Here is a 21449-nt window from a genome sequence, read left to right as displayed (position 1 = left end):
CTAAACCGTCCACCCGGGAGTGAGCAGCCGATGATTCACAGATCTGTTCCTCTCCTGTTGTCATGGCAATGCCTGACTTTCCCACCTGAGTAGGTTGTCACACCTGTGATGACTGTGAGGTTCGACTCTCACGCCACTGAGAAAGCAGCTGCTGTAGCGTCTGTCACAGAAATGTCTCATCATATCGACTCCTGCTCTGTCACCGTAACCTGAGAGTTTATCATCATCGTCGTACCTGCCTGAAGGTGCTGCCAACCTGCGCAGCCTTCTCTCCTCAGGTGTCCACTACACTGATTTTAATACATATTGAACACTTAAAAAACAATCAGCATCCCATATTCGGTAACCACGGCAATGAGTACAAATAACAGGCATTTCAGGGGCTTTGGATGTAGAGTTCTGAGCTCTCAGGGTTTAGGGTCTAATGGTTCAGCACTCAGTTTTCTTATAGTCCTTCTGATCTGCTGGTTTTTGTCAGCTCTGTCAGGCTGGTCTTGTATCACAGACACCAGTTACCTAGTGAAGACTAGCATGTGCTAACAATGACAAACAAATAACAAAGCTGTGTGTGTGTGCCTGTGTGTGTGTAGCTGTGTGTGTGTGTGTGCCTGTGGGTATGCCTGTGTGTGTGCCTGTGTGTGTGTAGCTGTGAGTGTGTGTGCCTGTGGGTATGCCTGTGTGTGTGCCTGTGTGTGTGTAGCTGTGAGTGTGTGCCTCTGTGTGTGTGTAGCTGTGTGTGTGTGTGTAGCTCAGTAATCACCATAAATAATCACCAGTAACTTCCCAGTGTTTACAGCCATAATGTTGTAGATGTTGAGGAGTTACCTCAGGAACATCAGGAGGACAGTGTGACACCTGTAAGGCTTTACACACTGATAGCATGTATGCTAGTCATTGGCAGAGCTGCAGTGACACACACACCCACACACATATGCACACACACAGACAAACAGACACACACACAGTCAAGTGTTACTGACCTGTACTGTGTGCATTAACAAACTTTCTGTGTGTGTGTTCATGTGTGTGTGTGCTGTGTCTGTATGTATGTGGGTGTGTGTGCCTGTGGGTATGCCTGTGTGTGTGTGTGTGTGTGTGTAGCTGTGTGTGTGTGTGCCTGTGTGTGTGTGCCTGTGTGTGTAGCTGTGTGTGTGTGTGTGCCTGTGTGTGTGTGTGTAGCTGTGTGTGTGTGCCTGTGTGTGTGGCTGTGTGTGTGCCTGTGTGTGTGTGGCTGTGTGTGTGTGTGCCTGTGTGTGTGTAGCTGTGTGTGTGTGTGCCTCTGTGTGTGTAGCTGTGTGTGCCTGTGTGTGTGTGTGTGCCTGTGTGTGTGTGTGTGTGTGCCTGTGGGTATGCCTGTGTGTGTGCCTGTGTGTGTGTAGCTGTGTGTGTGTGCCTGTGTGTGTGTAGCTGTGTGTGTGCCGGTGTGTGTGTAGCTGTGTGTGTGTGCCTGTGTGTGTAGCTGTGTGTGTGTGCCTGTGGGTATGCCTGTGTGTGTGTGTGCCTGTGTGTGTGTAGCTGTGTGTGTGTGTGTGCCTGTGCGTGTGTAGCTTGTGTGTGTGTGTTCCTGTGGGTATTTCTGTGTGTGTGCCCCTGCGTGTGTGTGTCTGTGTGTGTTCCTGTACTGTATGTGTGTGTATGTGTGAGTGTGTGTAGCTGTGTGTGTGTCTATGTGTGCATCTCTTCTGCTTTTTTATTTGCATTAAAAGCGCTCGCTCACACACTCACATACATACACACACACACACACACACACACACACACACACACACACACACACACACACACACACACACACACACACACAGGCATAACAACAGGAAAACACACACACAGGCATACCCACAGGAAAACACACACACACACACATTCAGGCATAACAACAGGAACCCCCCCCCCCCCACACACACACAGACACACACACACACAGGCATACCCACAGGAAAACACACACACACTCACATACATACACACACAGGCATACCCACAGGAAAACACACACACACTCACATACATACACACATAGGCATACCCACAGGAAAACACACACACACACACACAAACACACACACACACACACACACACACACACACACACACACACACACACACACACACACACACACACACACACAGAAACACAGATAGACACACACACACATTTAATACATTAAAAGGTTTCATTACCAGGCCTGGGCTTTTCTCCGGCTCATGCTCTGTCTCAACCACTTTGAGTGCGGTGTCAGGTGATAAATGAGCTGCCTACAGATTTTATCTGTTGACTTCAGCATGTCCGAGTCCTAACACACAAACACACAAACACACAAACACACAAACACACAAACACACCTCATGCAGAATTCTTTAGTAGCATTTTAAAATAAAACAGGATTTTCTACGCCTCTTATTTTTGAATGCCGGAATTACCTCACCAATCCTACAGGGGGCAGAATTGTGTAACCATGTAAGACAGTGTGGGAATCACCAATTCTTTCCTTGTCGGAGTTCCCTGCTGTTGTAGACTTCAGGCACACAAAGTACCCAGAATGCATTGCTCTGTGTCTGACAGTGAAACATTTCTCTCACCTTTTTGGGACACTGCATGTCTCGGGCAAGACTCAGCAGCAGCTCGTGTGAAATCGGATCCACCAGGTTGAGGAAAGCTGCGTTTTTGTATAAAATATCATTCAGGGATGTTCCCTCTAATCCCAGATCCTACACACACACACACACACACACACACACACACACACACACACACACACACACACACACACACACACACATACACACAATTTTTTAGTCCACAATCATTCAAAATATAGTACATAAAACAGCTTCATACACATTTTTCATGCGCATAAAAAAACACAGAAAATTACAGACACATTATTAATATTTATAGTTTACTGAATTAGAAAGATACACAGGTTGCCAGATCCTCTAATGACTCGCTTTCACTGGGTGTAGTGAATCACTTCCCAGGTTAAAAAGAGCATTATTACAGTGTTACTACAGTCTAATAAACATGACATTAACACCGTTAAAGCTCTTGTTAAGTAACAGCTGAATATAAACACAAACAAAAGCTTGTTTTGGAGGCTAATGATACAGTTATTAGTTACATCATGTATAACGTCACTAACATTTTCAGCAGTCGGTGTTTTTGGTGCAGCACACAGTCATAATTATGTTATTTAACTCAACACAGGTTTGTGCAGGTTACACTGTATGTAATACACAACACTTCTGTCTCTCTCTTTGTCTCATTGTCACACACATACACACATATATGTAGACACACACACACACACACACACACACACACACACACACACACACACATGTGCAGACACACACACACACACACACACACACACACACACACACACATACACACACACACACACTCACATACACATACAAAAATATGCAGACACACACATACACACACACACACACATATGCAGACACACACACACACACACACACACACACACATATGCAGACACACACACAGATACACACACACACAACACAGAACTTAATGGTGTTAAATTAATTATTTTGTTATTTGTTTAAACACGTAACAGAATTAACACTCAGTGTTGAATGCACAGTCTTTGTTTAATTAACACCTGCAGCACTGACAAATTAACACCTGCAGCACTGTATAAACACACTGAATGGATTGAGTTAACTGTTATAGTGTTAAGTTTGTGTGTTTGGTTTTGCATTAACATTAGCATCATTTTGCTGCATCTGACACACTAAATTGACTTTTACAGTGTTGAATGAAAATCTGCTCCGTAGCAACACCTACAGAATGAAATGCAATCAAATTTTGTAAAACTAACACCAGTCCACCAAAATCTCCAGTGTTTAATTAACACAAACAACTGGTGGGGAATCAGTTCAACCAATGAATTAACACTTATAGTCACCACATCAACAACAGAAGCTGGCAAACAGACACGTGTTGTGTTAAACCTGTCAGTGTTCAAGAGTGTTTGTTTGTGGTAAAGTGTTAATTCAACATAGAGTGTGTGTGTGTGTGTGTGTGAGTGTGTGTGTGTGTGTGTGTGTGTGTGTGAGTGTGTGGGTGTGAGTGTGTGCATGTGTGTGTGTGCGTGTGTGTGTGTGAGAGAAAGTGTGTATATATTAAACACCCATATTGTGTAATACTTTTGTTTATATCTCACCATAGACACACAATGTGTGTATTAAACACTACAACGTTATTAAGGTAATTGAACACTAATTCAGTGTTGGTGATGATACAGGTGTTGAGGTTACAGGTGTTAATGGTATAAGTGTGGTGGCTGAAGGTGTTTATGTTCTTGCAGCATTTCCTCCTGATGGTGTTTGTTTTTGTGTTGTGTTAATGCAACACTGTCAGAGTAAATTCAACACTGTAATAATTCATATGCGTCTCTACGTGTGTTTGTGTGTGTGCGTGTGAGTGTGTGTGCGTGTGTTTGTGTGTCTGTGCGTGCGTGAGTGTGTGTGTGTATGCGTGCGTGCGTGCGTGTGTGTGTTTCTGTGTTTGTGTGTGTGTGTGTGTGTGTGTGTGTGTGTGTGTGTGTGTGTGTGTGTGTGTGTGTGTGTGTGTGTGATTGATGTTGTTTACAGTATTTCCCTCTCCTCACCTTCCTCAGCTGTCTCAGCACAATCACGGCCTCCTCCACCTTCCTCTCGCGCAGCAGATGTTGGATGTCTCGGATCCATGACACCCGTCTCACGTACGGACTCTGTGCGCTCGCGCGCAGCCTGTCTGTCCTCAACAACATCACGGCGGCGGGGAAATGGGCGCTGTGCTCGCGCTCCCCGTCGCTGTCCGCGCGTTTCCGCCGCCCTCCTGCTCCTCTCCTGCGGGAGCTTCCGCCGCTTCCATCCAGGCTGCTCTGGCGGCTCAGTCTCGAGCCCATGGCTGACTCCGGTACAAACACGCACAGACCAATCCGTTACCGTGACTCGTTCTCCTCCTGTTCTTATCCGTTTCCTCGTGGAGCTGCTGCTCCGGTTTCTCCCGTTATATCACGCATCAAACACTGCAACACAAACACCGGACAACACTGCGCCAGCTCCACTGTGCATCCGACTAATCCCGTCCTCCCTGTGCGCGCGTGCATGTGTGTGTGTGTGTGTGTGTGTGTGTGTGTGTGTGTGTGTGTGTGTGTGTGTGTGTGTGTGTGTGTGTGTGTGTGTGTGTGTGAAAATCTAATCCACTGTATGTTCATTTATATGAATACGAATATTACACCTGCACTGAACTGAACACCAACACTGTTTAACTCTAATATTTAAACTTTACAGTGTATAATGTTATAAATATATTAAATTAAAGTTTATTAAACCTTTCAGTGTTTAACACCCCTCAATAACCACAGTGTCCACACCAGTGAACACACACCCACTGAACTACACCAACCAGCAAATCAACACCAGAATCATTAAACACCTCACAAATATCTCTATACATTTCTACTCTAAGAGCATTTACAGTACAGCAAAAGTTCTCTAAAGCCTCCATCAGTGAAACATCAACACTGCTTCACTAGGACACAGATTTAGGATCACTGTTGTGGAGAATTACAGCATTATATTAAATATATAAAACTAACAGGAAAAGTAATCACTAGTTAAAGTGTTCGAGGAAGAGGAATGTCTTCAGCTGCCGTCAGGACTTTTAATATACAGTAGATATAATAAAATCAGATATAGATTTCTAGAAGACAGACAGAGTTTTATTAATAAAACAAAACCAACGGACACAGAAGAGGGGGAACTGGGGGGAAAAACAAGCAACTAAAGATGAGGACTCAGCAAAAGCACATGAGGAACAGGATGTGAACAAACTGCAGGGAATTGTCCAAGCCATCCAGCTGATCTGACATCACGGGGAAGTTCATTCCTCCACCTTGGTGCCTTACTCTGAGAGGTGGTGGGACCAGTCGAGCAGTGCTGGTAGATCAGAGGAAGTGAGGGGCAGTGGAGGTGCAGTGGAGTTGCAGTGGACGTGCAGTGGAGGTGCAGTGGAGGTGCAGTGGAGGTGCAGTGGAGGTGCAGAGGAGGTGCAGTGGAGGTGCAGTGGAGGTGCAGTGGAGGTGCAGAGGAGGTGCAGTGGAGGTGCAGTGGAGGTGCAGAGGAGGTGCAGTGGAGGTGCAGTGGAGGTGCAGTGGAGAAGTGATAAGAGCTTTGAGGATCGAGGGAGCTGGGGGTGGTTTTGACTTTGAAGGCAAACATCTTGTTTTGAATGTTATGTGTGCAGCAACAGGAAGCCAGTGGAGGAAGTGCAGCAGTGTGGTTGTTGTGGAGAACGTAGGCAGGTTGAAAACAAGTCATACAGATGCTTTTTGGATCATTTGCAGAGGAAGAATATGTACAGTATACACATTTGACTGTCTTTAATTAAGGCCTGGACATAATCACAGCCCTGATAACAGCTAGTTCACGTCATCACGTCTCACACACCGAGCTTTACACCTCCTTCAGCTGGAGCTGCTTTTACTCTGGAAAACTTCAGAAATTAATTTAAACCATAAAGAGAGTGAGACTGAGCACTGAACAATCAGGTACAGCACAGAAATGTGTTTTTAATCGTGCTATTGATGGAATCCTGAGACATTATTACTGTAATAATATTCACTTTTATGTTGTGTTTGAACAGGATCATGGGGAAGAAGGCCCGCATTGCTTGTGTGGTGTTCTGCATGGTGGTGGTTCTGATTTTGTGTCTCAGTCTGCTCTCGCGGCGGAAACTTGGCACTCACTGCTACTCCAGAGCCGCCGTCGCAGCCGACGCGGGAAAATGTTCTGAAATCGGCAGGTAGGATTTCACTACGCCCTGTTTGTCATTATTCCTATTTGCAGCATGATATATTTACATTTTACATTTACATCATATGACAGACGCTCTTATCCAGAGCGATGTACAAAAGTGCTTAATTCTCTATCACTGACTTTCAGCACATACAGTAATCAGAGCTCTACATTAAAGCCAGTGAGGGTTTAGTGATTCACTTTATTATTATGGGTTTTTATTTCTGATCAGTTTCTGGCTTTAAAGCTGAATGTTTGCGATTAAAGTCAGTGGTCTAGACGTTAGTGAAGAACTTTCACCAGACGCTTCTTTTCTTTGTGTAAATGCCGACCCTTTAGACTGAAGTCTCTCTTTCTTCACTTCTCGACTGAATAGTGTTGTAGACTGTAATTCTGTCTGAATATTAAATCCTCACACACACACACACACACACACACACACACACACACACACACACACACACACACACACACACACACACACACACACACGAGACTATGCCCTTCTACTTTTGTATTTGTGCAGTGTTTGTTGTTTCTTTGCTCATAATAAGTTGTGTTGTTGTCATACACAGCTGCAGATAATATGTCCCATGAGGATATAATAAAGAACTGAACTGTTTGATGACATCATCCACAAAGCTGTAAAGGTTTTTATATTAAAGGAAAATTTTGTTAATCTTAAATATGAATTATTTTAAAGCTGTCTGAAACAAACATGCACATATAAAGGGAAGGTTTCTGAAGGTGACAAAAGAGAAGATGTTGCTAATGGATCAAAAGAAAATCCTTCTGTGAAGTGTTTCATCTCCTAACATTCACAATAACACAACACTCCTGAGTATTAGTTAAAGACTAACAACACACTGTAATTTCAGCTCAGGGACTCTAAGCTTCACTTTGTTGTGGGGTGTGTGTGTGTGTGTGTGTGTGTGTGTGTGTGTGTGTGTGTGTGTGTGTGTGTGTGTGTGTGTGTGTGTGTGTGTGTGTGAGACAGGGATGTGTTAATGCGTGGTGGTTCTGCTGTCGATGCTGCCATCGCAGTGCTGTTGTGTGTGGGGCTGTTTAATGCTCACAGCATGGGTATCGGAGGAGGACATTACATCATCATCTATAACGGCACAACAGGTGACATCCATCCATCCATCCATCCATCCATCCATTACCTGTCTAACAATCTCTCTTTCCACTCATCCATTCATGTATTTGATGATTTATTCCTCCTGCATCACTGACACTTTCAGCACAGTTTCAGACCCAACATAACAAAACATCAGCTACAAATGATGTATTTATATTTTATATTTATTCATTTAAAATTATTATAAGCCATGTTTTTGTTTTTCTCACTTAGGAAAGGTGGAGACGATCGATGCGAGGGAAACAGCGCCTCAAAAGGCCACGCCTGACATGTACCAGCGTGACGCAACTCTCTCGAAAAAAGGTGCTGAAGATCCTGTAAAACTTTTGATCTCTTGTTATTGTTTCTGTGTTTGAGGTCACGTGACAAGCGGCTGCATGCTCTGTAATTAATCTTGTTTATTCTATGTATTTTGATAGAGTTTAATTAGTTTTTGTTTTGTTTGGTTATAATCAGAAAGATGAAGGTTTGAGCACTGTGTAGGACTGAGGCTGAAACATTAAAGACTTGCTAAAAGGGATAAATGTGTTCAATAAATCTGAACATAAAAATCTGAAGGGACGTTCAGCTCTTTAGCCCATCGTGTTTTCATGAATAAACAGGAGGTCTGGCCATCGCGGTACCCGGTGAGCTTCGTGGTTATGAACTGGCACACCGGCGTAATGGCCGCCTGCCGTGGAGGGATCTGTTTGAGCCGAGCATCCAGCTGGCACGCGGTGGCATCCGAGTCAGCAGAGCTCTCGCCAAATCCTTGCGTGAAAACCAGAAGGTCATTCAGGCTGATCCAGTGCTGTGGTGAGGGACAACATCACTGTCATGGACATGTCAACATATCAGCAGCACCCATGTGTTCTGTTCAGGAGGAGAATTTCTCTGTCCAAGACAAAACAAATATAATATTAATCCATGTTTAAACTGGAAAAGCAAAAATAAAGGTCAGAACAGGAAGTCATGACCATATAAGGGAAGTGAACTACACAGTATATTCATCTAACATGACAGAATCAGGACAGAATGTGGACTTCACCACCGACTGAATACTTTACTGACATTATATAAAAGATTTCTCTGAATTGTAATCTTCAACTTTATTCTCTGTTACAGTGAAGTATTTTGTGATTCCAACAAAACCATCCTGAGGGAAAACGACACAGTCAGATTTCCACAGCTAGCAGACACCTACGAGAGGATCGCTAATGAAGGAGCTGATGTTTTTTATAATGGCGCAATGGCTGAAACCATAGTGAAGGACATCCAGGCTGCAGGTCTGTCAGTGTTAAACTAATAAAGTCTTCAACATGCTAATATCTCTGTTATTAACAGCATAATATTAATAAACCCTGCAATACAATACTGATGCTAATATTCACTACAGTATAGATGCTAATATTCATAACAGTACTGATGCTAATATTCACTACAGTATAGTGTTAATTTCATCAGAAGAGATGAGACAGGACGAAATATGTTTGTCAACCTTTTTTTATGACTAAGATGAGACGATGACAAGACCGCACCACTGTCCAAAAACGCTGACTAGGACTAAATTAACATGCATTATTGTTGACGAAAAAAGAGGAGGCGAAAATGTTTCGTATAAAATAAAAACTAAGATAAAATCTCTCTTCATTTTCGTCTACAATTGTCTCTCTACAGCTGTTACGCCTTTAAAATATTCAGAATGAGTTTGCAGCTTCGTGCTGTTGCTCAAGTTACAGGTCTCATACACCTGTGGCTGCAACACGAAACTGCTGAACACACAACACCCAAAGCGAACATGAGTGACGAGCGACGTTTGCAGAGCGGGTCTTTAGTTTAACTGGAGACCTTTCATGTGGCTGCCGCAACAGAGCAAGACTTACATTAGAAAGAAGTGCTTTTCTAAAACTTACCGAAGTCTAGAGTGACTGTAATACTGCTCTGGTTAAAGTTTGGTTAGAGGTTTTATTTATTTTACTTTAAATAACCCTCAATGGTTTGGATTTTGCTTTCTGTTGCAAATCTTGCCTTTGAACTTGATTGTTTTTTAGGCCCACAGTATGTATGCCTATTTCTGTCAGGACCACTTTGTCACAAGGGAATTATTAGAAGATATGCATACAGTTAGTGTTGGCGGTATCGTTCTGTTCTGGGCAAGAATCCACGCGCCCGTCCATGTGCATGCATGGACAGAGCGGGGAGAGCAGCGACTAGAAAATAGAATAGACCCCCCGTATAACAGAACAACTAGCATGCATAGTACTGATAAGCTCACTTATGCGTTTTTGGAAAGTACAAATGTAAAAGTAATAAATTAATAGATAGATAGATAATTAAATAATTAAAGAGAGGGAGAGAGAGAGAGAAAATATATGGAGATTTAAGACATAAACGTGTACAGCGAACACGAGTTCCGACATGGTGGAGTCGAGGTTGGAGGAGGGAGTTTAGATCACAGCAGCAGCGAAGCACTAGAGCAGCTCTATGAATGGGAATTTAAATGGTCGGGTAATATGGATGTCGTAACCGGATTGGTGCACGTCAGGGACAGCTGATTAGCAGCTGATGCACGCTTGACGACATGACCTGCCAGAACTAACGCCATGCTTGATTCTTTTCAGTTTTTCTGAGTATATTTATTTTATTTCTGATTTGAACATAAACACGAGACACAAGGCATCCAAAACAGTTTTAAAAACCTTCATAAGTGAAGTTGTCAGTCGGAGTCTGTTGGGCCCCAGCTTTTGAATTGTGTTGGTTAAAATAAAATACGCTTCAGAACAGGTTAATCATTTGCAAATGTGTCTAATTGAAATTGAAAACCAGACACGTTTAACATTTGCATTCAACAATAATCATTGAACAAGTGTATTTTGTCAGGTAATTATGACATTTAACCAATGTTTGAGATGTGAAACACTTTTTTTACTGAAATGTTTATCAGTAATAATCTCAGTAATAATGTGTTATTTTAAAAAAGACAATTTTTTGACTAAAACTAGACTAAAATGACGAGACCTTTAGTCGACTAAAACTTGACTAACAAAAAAAGATATATGAATGATATGACTAAAACTAACAAGGACATTTGGCACAAGACTAAGACTACTTTAAAAATAGGTGATGAAATTAACACTAGTACAGTAGTGGTGCTAATATTCACTACAGTAATAATGCTAATATTGACTACAGTAGTGGTTCTAATATTCACTACAGTACTGATGCTAATATTCACTACAGTACTGATGCTAATATTCAATACAGTGTAGAGGTTAATATTCACTACAGTACTGATGCTAATATTCACTTAAGTACTGATGCTAATATTCACTACAGTACTGATGCTAATGTTCACTACAGTGTAGAGGTTAATATTCACTACAGTACTGATGCTAATATTCACTACAGTACTGATGCTAATATTCACTACAGTACTGATGCTAATATTGACTATACTGAGGCTAATATTCACTACAGTACTGATGCTAATATTCACTACAGTACTGATGCTAATATTCACAACAGTACTGAGGCTAATGTTCACTACAGTGTAGAGGTTAATATTCACTACAGTACTGATGCTAATATTCACTACAGTACTGATGCTAATATTCACTACAGTACTGATGCTAATATTGACTATACTGAGGCTAATATTCACTACAGTACTGATGCTAATATTCACTACAGTACTGATGCTAATATTCACAACAGTACTGAGGCTAATGTTCACTACAGTGTAGAGGTTAATATTCACTACAGTACTGATGCTAATATTGACTATACTGAGGCTAATATTCACTACAGTACTGATGCTAATATTCACTACAGTACTGATGCTAATATTCACTACAGTACTGATGCTAATATTCACTACATTACTGAGGCTAATGTTCACTACAGTACTGATGCTAATATTCACTACAGTACTGATGCTAATATTCACTACAGTACTGATGCTAATGTTCACTACAGTGTAGAGGTTAATATTCACTACAGTACTGATGCTAATATTCACTACAGTACTGATGCTAATATTGACTATACTGAGGCTAATATTCACTACAGTACTGATGCTAATATTCACTACAGTACTGATGCTAATATTCACTACAGTACTGAGGCTAATGTTCACTACAGTACTGATGCTAATATTCACTACAGTACTGATGCTAATATTCACTACAGTACTGATGCTAATATTGACTATACTGATGCTAATATTCACTACAGTACTGATGCTAATATTCACTACAGTACTGATGCTAATATTCACTACAGTACTGAGGCTAATGTTCACTACAGTACTGATGCTAATATTCACTACAGTACTGATGCTAATATTCACTACAGTACTGATGCTAATGTTCACTACAGTGTAGAGGTTAATATTCACTACAGTACTGATGCTAATATTCACTACAGTACTGATGCTAATATTGACTATACTGAGGCTAATATTCACTACAGTACTGATGCTAATATTCACTACAGTACTGATGCTAATATTCACTACAGTACTGATGCTAATATTCACTACAGTACTGATGCTAATATTCACTACAGTACTGATGCTAATATTCACTACAATACTGATGCTAATGTTCACTACAGTAAGTCAAGTCAAGTCACCTTTATTGTCACATCACCACGGCACATGTGTCATGGTGAGTGAAATTCTTGGGAGCGACCTCCAGAAATTGCAGAACCATTTACATACAATAGTAAGAACCATAAATAGAACAATTTACAAACAGGTTAAAAAAATGTGCAAAATGCTCAGTACCATTTGAAATGTGCAAATGCGGAAAATGTGGAAAGGATGCAATGTGCTCATACATAGTCAGTACACACAGTGTAGTACTAGACATATATATATAACCATACATATATGTATGTATAAGTATGAATATAAATAATATATATAAGTATAAGTATTATATACATGTAATATATATGTATCATGTAAAGTGCAACAGACTGTACAGATACAGAAATGTCCTGTGGTACCGATAGCTTATTGTCCGATAGATTGTTATTTTAAATTAAATGCGGTGTGTGTGTGTGTGTGTGTGTGTGTGTGTGTGTGTGTGTATAGTCCTGTGTGTACTGATGCTAATATCCACTACAGTACTGATGCTAATCCATACTTTGTCTAAGAGGCTAATGCTCAGTGCTAATCACCTCATGTATGCTAATCTGTTCCTGAATGATCCAGGTGGCATTATAACACTTGAAGACCTGTCAGGTTACAAACCAGTGTTAAATGAAAGCCCACTGAAGATCAATGTGGGAGAATACACAATGCACGTTCCTAATGCTCCATCTAGCGGTCCTGTGCTAGCGCTAATCCTCAACATTGTGAAAGGTGAGTGTGTGTGTGTGTGTGTGTGTGTGTGTGTGTGTGTGTGTGTGTGTGTGTCTGCCAGGGTAACTTCTAAGCAACATTTGCTAATGTTAATGTTCATAAGTCCATCATCAGGAGAACACTGAACATCAGTGGTGTTCATGACAGGGTTACAAGGAGACTGAGTGCAGTTATAGATCATAGACAAGCCAGAAGGCATTTTGATGTTGGTTATGAAAGGAAAGCATTGCAATCCAACATAAGAACCTTCTCCTGTCAGCTTCTGGACCAGGAGGGCTTGCTATCATTGATGGATTGATCAATTCTAAACGTTACCAGTGAATTCTATTGGAAACTGACTATGAAGCTTACACAAGATCTTATAACTAGTGTATGATGATGATAATGATATAAAAGTGTTAAATTGTCTCTGTGCAGGTTATAATTTCTCACCCAGCAGTGTGTCTACTCCGGAGAAGAAGACGCTCACTTATCACCGCATTATTGAGGCTTTCCGCTTCGCCTACGCTATGAGGAGCAAACTGGGAGATCCTCAATACCTCAACATCACTGACGTGAGACAGTGATAAGTTTCACATCATGGTGTTTGTTGTTCATCAGTAACGTTAATGTTACATGCTCAGTTTTACACCAATTTTGTTCTCAGATAAGATAAGACAAGCTAACACTTTAATTTTCCATTGGGATCAACAAAGTGTTCCTCAACAAGGACAGATGTGATAATATACTCATCGAGTACATACATGATTAGCACAGCAAGCTTAATGTACAACATGTGTACAATAACTAAAAGCACCAACAATCTTTGTCACTTACACACTACTTACAAAGCCCTCCAAAAGTATTGGAACGAGACCAAATATTTTATTTCTGCTATACACTGAAGGGTTTGAGATCAGAAACAGAAGGAACTGTACTTGAAAGATCATATATGAAAGACTGCAAGCAAAGTTTTGTCCCATTTTTGTGCATCAACCACTAAATTTGTGGACATCCTGTCTGTCCCTCTTCAGCTCATCCTCAACATGACCTCAGATCACTTTGCTGAAAACATCCGCAGTAAGATAACAGATAACACCACACATCCTGAGGCTTACTACGGACCGGAATACTTTAACAATGGGAATTATGGGACGGCTCATCTGTCTGTCATCGCTGAGGACGGGAGCGCCGTGTCTGTGACCAGCAGCATCAACCAGTAGTAAGACAATAAAATTAAACACAATTATAACACACTGTACTGCTCTCAGCCAATCAGAACACACTGTACTGCTCTCAGCCAATCAGAACACACTGTACTGCTCTCAGCCAATCAGAACACACTGTACTGCTCTCAGCTAGAAGAGAGTGTATAAATGGTCCTGATGTCTTTGTGCAGTTTTGGCTCTAAAGTGATGTCGCCTTCCACTGGAATCATCTTTAACAATAATATGGATGACTTCAGTTCTCCGCACATCAAAAATCCATTCGGCATTCCTGCTTCTCCTAATAACTTCATTAAACCAGGTAACATCTAATTATTCATGTTTATTCAGTCATTCAATATATTACAATACATGTGTTTATCACAGCTACGTTTATTAAAGCTACAGTTTACATCATCCTCGGCTCACGTGACTGTGTGTGCAGGTAAAAGGCCGCTCTCGTCCATGTGTCCGACCATCATCTGTGACAAACACAACAAAGTTAAAATGGTCGTGGGAGCTTCAGGTGCGACGAAGATCACCACGGCAACGGCTCTGGTAACACACACAGCTTTAAACTTAACACACATTACATGAAATATACCAAAATTAATTTTCATTTGTACAGTTTTTAAGCTCTATCCATCCATCCATATGTATATTTATCTATCCATCCATCTCTCAGTCCATCTGTTCATCTGTATATCCATCCAATCATCAATCCATCCATCTATCCACACATCCATCCATCTAAATATTTTTCAAACAAATCTCCACTCAGTCCATAATTAACCTCGTATGATCTGGTGTCCACATCTAAAATGCAAGGCCAAACCAAAGCCCGGGTCTTAGGAGGCTAATGTAGTGCACAGTAGGTTTTGAACCTTCTGCTCGTCTCTTTGCCACCTGCTGTTGTTGTCCTGGGTTGGTTGGTTCCCCATGGTCACTGTAAGAAAGCCCTCAAAGCCCTAGCATCCTACCTTCACATAGCAAAAGGATGTCCTTCACCTTGCTGCCCAGAACTGCCCCTTCTCCTATTAGACATTAAGCTCATGAGCAAGAGGGTTTTAGCACCAATTCTGGGCAGAATGACTTGGCTTCTCTTGGATCTCTTGACAGGTATCTCAGCACTTGGTTCTGGCCTGATGAAGTGCTTTGCTGTGGGAGTTTGATGTCTGATGTATGTGTTCTGCATACAGGTCTCAAGCACCTTGGCCAGGTTTTACAGTTCCTAGTAATTCTGCCATCTATTGTACACTTAGGAAAGCACTATTAGTGTCATTGTAAAGGGAACATGGTGTCCAGCCCAGTGGCAGTTCTGTGACTGCTTCAAACTTACAGTGGTCCTGGTTAACCTCCACTCAGGTTCTCCATCTCTGTCATGTTCAGAAATATGTGCAGTTCTCCCCGGTGGGTTCATCAACTCTTTATAAGGAAGGGCGTAGCTTTCTCCAGCTTGTACCCCAGAGGGATTAATGTGGCAGTTGTAAGGAAACACAGGCCAGTGTAAGCAAGGAATCCATACTAGTGGCTCCTAAGAGGTCATTTCACACATGACAAATCACCCTTTGGTACAATACTAATTTATATCACCTCATTTTGGGAGCTCGATCTTGTCAGTCCAAGTCATGCCGTCTGAGAGCTGTTTCCGTGCTGCTTTCCCCATCTACCGATCAGACAGGCCTGATGTGCTTCTGAATTAAGTTTTGCTGCAGTCCTTAGCTCTTACAATGGAATGTGCTGGTTCTTCCATAAGTCCCCAGGGCAGTTCTTGTACAACTTGTATGGGATTCCATTTGAGCCTGGTGCTAGGGCTGCCCTTGTCTTTTGGATGACTTCGGTAAAGCAGAGCTTGAGCATGAACTGTCATGTTGGAGGACATTTCAGTACGTGGTACATACCCTGGTGATCCTAGTGGGGGTTGATTGTGTTGGCTCACTATATTGGTCTCTTACATGCTGTGTGGTTTCTAGCTTTCCACTCTTCCTAGTGCTACACACTCCTAATGCATAAATGCAATAATCCATCCATCTGTTCATCCATCTATTCATCCACCATCTCATACAATAGCTAATGGAATATAATCATCCACCTCCTAATTGATCCGTTCATATTTTATCTCTACATGCTCTTTCTAGATGTACAATGTCTGATAACCGAGAGGTTTTGAGTGTGTATCGAGTTTATAACACGTTTATAGAACACTCTTAGTGATTTACACAGACATAAGTCTTGTTATAAAGGTTTATGAACACAGGTTGTAACAGGTTTACCTGTTACCGCCCCTATTTTCATATGTATAACTACCTGCCTCTGTAGTGAGACGCGGTGTGTCAGTGAATGGTTTCCTCTCGGTCACAGGTGATCCTGAACTCTCTGTTCTTTAACTACGATCTGAAGAGAGCTGTAGAAGAACCCAGGTTCCACAACCAGCTGAGCCCCAACTACAACGAGGTGGAGCAGGACTTCGAGAAGGTGTGTCTGGAATTTTAGCATCAGGATGAATGTCTAAGTGAATCAGACTAAGACTTGATTCATCGATGTCATGTGATAATTTCAACAAAAGTAGAGTCGTTTAATAAGGGATTCTGTTTCAGAATCATCTTTCATCTCTTCCACAAGGACAGGATTCAGATTTGAGTTTCTGAGCATCATCATAACAAACATGACTTTTTTCTCCTGTCTAATACTCTAACAATAATAATGCTTTACTCTCTATTTAATGTACAGAGTGTGATAGACGGTCTAGCACAGAAGATTCACATGACAGAGTTCCAGAATTCCACTTCAGTGGTCCAGGCTGTGATGAGGCTAAATGATCAGATCTGTGCTGAATCAGACCCCAGGAAAGGAGGACATCCCGAAGGCTACTGAAAATATCTATCAGCTTTTATGTGCTGTTTGTATTTCAGATGTTTGCCATGATTATATTCCTGTAACCTGTAGGTCTTTTTAAACCAAAGAAGTGTAAACATCTCTGTCCTGAAGATGTGGGAAAACTTTCAGTTCCAGCTTTATTTCTGTCTACTTCACAGCGCTGACATCGGAGACCATGTTACATAAATAAATGCAGAATTATTCATATTTAAAACTGAAACTCAGACGGTTCTAAAGACAGAACAAGCCTTTGTAGAAATATTAGAAAAACAAAACATAACATAAATTTAAAGTCACGTAAAGATATTGTGGTCTGTGATTGGTCCGATACATGTATTGTCCACTAGAGGGCGCCCTGATGTCATATCTGCTGAATGTTTCTTCTTAAATATCCTGATGTTTTATTAAAAACTGATCTGAGGTGAAATAAATTTCTTCTAAACTAATATTTTATGTATGTGTAAAAAACAACAACAACAACAAATGTTTCTTAATACTGCATGTTAAACAAATCCTCATTTAAACGAGACATCAGTGTTTTTCCATTTATGAATTATTTACTGTTTATAGGAGATGCAAACTATTATTATTATTATTATTATTATTATTATTATTATTGTTATTGTTATTATTATTATTATTATTATTATTATTATTATTATTATTATTATTATCAGTGCCATTTGCCTGCCAAACTTTCTAATAAGAATAGTTTGTCAGGAGATGTGTACAGTGTACAGTGTGTACAGCGACTTCTTTCCTTATATAATCATTTGTGTGTAAATGTTCATTGTGTCGTTAGAAAGTAAATACATCCTGTAAATGAGATTATAATGAGAGATAAAGAGCTCAACGTGGAGGATCAGGTGTGTGTGTGTGTGTGTGTGTGTGTGTGTGTGTGTGTGTGTGTGTGTGTGTGTGTGTGTGTGTGTGTGTGTGTGTTTGTGTGTGTGTGTGTGTCTGTGTGTGTTAGGGATGTAGTAGTTCAGTGGTTAATGTGTTGGACTACTGATTGAAAGTTCATGGGTTTGAAACCCAGGTCCACCAAGCTGCTGCTTCTGCTGGGCCCCTGAGCAGGTATTGAAATAGAAATGTAGGTCACTCTGAATAAGAGAGTCATGTCATGAGAGTAAATGTGTGTTAAAGTGTGTGTGTGTGTGTGTGTGTGTGTGTGTGTGTGTGTGTGTGTGTGTGTGTGTGTGTGCTCGATGCCGACAATCACCTCATCAACCTTCATTACACTTGTAATCATTACCAACTCCAATCATACCAGAATATCAGGGTTCTATTAAGTCACCTGAACTCACCTTATAATTTGTGGAGCCGTAACTCCAACCAGGTTATACTGCAGTCAGCCACTAGGGGGCCTAAGAAACATTTACATACACACACACACACACACACACACACACACACACACACACACACACACACACACACACACACACACACACACACACGTGTGCTTGAAAGCGCAACTGACACTGGATTTGTTTCCGCTTCTTTTGTCTTGTGTAAGTGGCTCATGTTGGAACTCGACTTCAGGAACTTGTGTCTTGTGATCAGAAGAAAAAGAGACAAAGAACGTTTCTGCAGAAGCTGAATATTAGAAGATGACTGAGGAGGAAATGCAGGTGGGAGATGATGGTGGACGTGATGGTGAAGATGATGGTGAAAATGATGTAGAACTTGAATCTCTACAGGATCCCCAGGTTCTTCCACAGCGTGTGAAGAGAAAGTGGAGGTAAGAAATGTTTCATTTTCTAGGATAAAAACTTTCTTTCTCTTGATGCTACTAGTGAAGAGTAAATAGGAGGTGAAGTTCAGAGGGACAAATTAAATTATGGATAAATTAATGATGGTTTATTTGTGGAGAAAATACACAAAGACATGAAGACCTGAGAACAGGTCTTGAACTTAAGGAATATGAACTAATGAGAAGAAAGAAAAATGGAGTCTGTTAAAGTTTAAAGCTGAACTGGGAAATAATTACAGATAAAATGTGACACACAACTATTACTACACAACAACTACACTACACAACTATTACTACACAACAACTACACTACACAACTATTACTACACAACAAAATGACATGACATACGACTAAGTACGGTGACCCATACTCAGAATTCGTTCCCTGCATTTAACCCATCTAAAGTGCACACACACAGCAGTGAACACACACGCACCTTGAACACACACCCTGAGAAGTGGGCAGCCATTTATGTTGCGGCACCCGGGGAGCAGTTGGGGGGTTTGGTGCCCACAACATTAGGGTTTGGAATCAAACTCCTAACCATTAGGCCACGACTTCCTCGTAACAACTTATTAGGCCATATCGACTACACTACACAAATAGTACTACACAACAACTTCTGTATACTACACAACTACTATTTCACAACAACTACACTACACAACTACTACTAAAATTAATGTTTGCATTGTATTTCAGTTGGAAAAAGATTGTGATGTCCATCATCATTTTACTGGTGATCATCGTTGTGATTACTGTAATCATTTGGCATATAAAGAAAAGTTACATCTCGAATCACTGCTACAGCAAATCCGCCGTCGCAGCCGAAGCAGGGAAATGTTCTGAGATCGGCAGGTAGGACAAAGCAGAGATCTTCACTCACTACATGATGAAAACTTTCTCTTTTTCTTATTTTGCAGAATCTAACTCAGTGAGCGTTTAGTTAGCAGCCGTCCATTGTCCTCCACATACAAACTCTGTGCCATGTTCATAACTTCAGAACAGCATTTACATTTGTAATTACATCTTGGTGTGAATATTAAATGTTAAATCCACACAACTTGATTTTAAAGGATTTAAGGGGATTTGATTGCTTTTTGAATAAAATCTGGATTCTGGATACTGGATACAGGATGCAGAGCTGAGCTTAAAAAGAAAGGGAATAGTTGATAGTACAAGCTTTTTATACCTTCAGTCATTACAGAGACGTTCTTCCAGTCTATCAGACAAGTGCTGCCTTTTTGCACCACTATGCTGGGGGTAGTGTTAGAGCTGGAGAAGCATAGAGGAGGTAAAGAAGGCTGGACCTGTTCTGCGATGCACCCCTGGAATTTTTGTGGTGGTACCGGAAAGGAGGACACTAAACAAACTAGTATCCAGACTCCAAGGTCCTTCTGTGCTGGACAAAAGGATGCTTTATTGCTCCTTCAGTCCCACACTGTAAGAATAAATGGTACAGTAGTTGATTGGAGGACTTGTGTATTCACCAGTGTATAAAGGCATTAACATAAAAGCACCTGTCTAATGTAATGTAGGTCCCCACAGTGTTGCTAAAACAGCTCAGACCTGTCAAGCTGATTAATCAGGAGTAGTTTCAGTCTCCCTTAAGGTGTGAATTGTGGGCATGGCTTACCCAATTAAATTGAAGGTGAACCAGCCAGGTGAACTCTTCAGTGTGCTTTAACTCTCTACATTTGAATATATTGTCTTCTGGTGAAGTAGGTTCCTGACTTTTGTATACTGTCTGCTTAATTCACTTTGTTCTAGAGTAGTGTGATTTGAATTTTGTTATATTTTATACCATTGTTGATTTTATAGTGTTGGTCTTTACACCTCTCCTCTTGTCTCGTTTAACCATCTCCTCTTTTGAATTCCATGCCATGTCAGTTACCTCTCCAATCAACCTTGTTATCATTGTTGTCTACCGCCCTCCTGGTCCCCTAGGTGACTTCCTGGAAGAAATGGACACACTAATTAGTGTTTTCCCTTCCGATAGCTCCCCCCGACGATGCTTGGTGACTTCAACCTCCCCTCTGACAAGCTTCAATCTTCTTCCTTCCTGACTCTTCTCGACTCATTTGCCCTGACACTCAACAGCTACATCACCACACACAAAGGAGGCAATGTCCTGGACCTGGTTTTCACCCGTCCTTCTCCAGCTACAGACATGACTGCTACCCCTCTACACGTCTCCGATCATCACCTGGTATCCTTCACCATCACTCTCCCTATCCTACCTAAAACTACCACTCACCCCCCTCGCTCTTACCTGCCGCAACCTTCACTCTGTCTCCCCTTCTTCTGTAGTTTCTGGCACTCTT

General features: G+C 41.3%; 2 protein-coding genes across 7 annotated transcripts in view; one reads left to right on the top strand and one right to left on the bottom strand.

Annotated features, from left to right (window-relative positions):
• The window catches only part of lrrc75ba (leucine rich repeat containing 75Ba), a 16162-nt gene extending 10178 nt beyond the window's left edge, over positions 1–5984 (bottom strand). The window contains exons 1-3 of the mRNA XM_027140337.2: positions 4647–5984; positions 2584–2712; positions 2185–2297 (exon numbers count right to left, since the gene is read on the bottom strand). Of these exons, the coding sequence (XP_026996138.1) occupies positions 2185–2297; positions 2584–2712; positions 4647–4925 (521 nt within the window). The 5' untranslated portion in view covers positions 4926–5984. The remainder of the gene's footprint in view (positions 1–2184; positions 2298–2583; positions 2713–4646) is intronic.
• Positions 5985–6261: 277 nt separating this feature from the next.
• The window catches only part of LOC113638869 (glutathione hydrolase 1 proenzyme-like), a 50772-nt gene continuing 35584 nt past the window's right edge, over positions 6262–21449 (top strand). For 2 of the 6 annotated variants that reach the window (XM_047822987.1, XM_047822991.1), the window contains exons 1-2: positions 18828–19112; positions 19828–19983. In XM_047822987.1, the coding sequence (XP_047678943.1) occupies positions 18982–19112; positions 19828–19983 (287 nt within the window). In that variant the 5' untranslated portion in view covers positions 18828–18981. Of the gene's footprint in view, positions 6573–6667; positions 6827–7816; positions 7948–8173; positions 8264–8562; positions 8756–9064; positions 9226–13157; positions 13308–13724; positions 13862–14320; positions 14509–14685; positions 14814–14936; positions 15050–16852; positions 16967–17221; positions 17815–18827; positions 19113–19827; positions 19984–21449 lie in introns of those variants that run through there. The other 4 variants (XM_047822990.1, XM_047822989.1, XM_047822986.1 and 1 more) reach the window with 4 other exon arrangements.

The sequence above is a fragment of the Tachysurus fulvidraco genome, chromosome 14, assembly GCF_022655615.1.
Source record: "Tachysurus fulvidraco isolate hzauxx_2018 chromosome 14, HZAU_PFXX_2.0, whole genome shotgun sequence".
NCBI lineage: Eukaryota > Metazoa > Chordata > Actinopteri > Siluriformes > Bagridae > Tachysurus > Tachysurus fulvidraco.
Note: the sequence above shows the minus strand (reverse complement) of the source record. Positions and strands in the feature narration are given on the sequence as shown.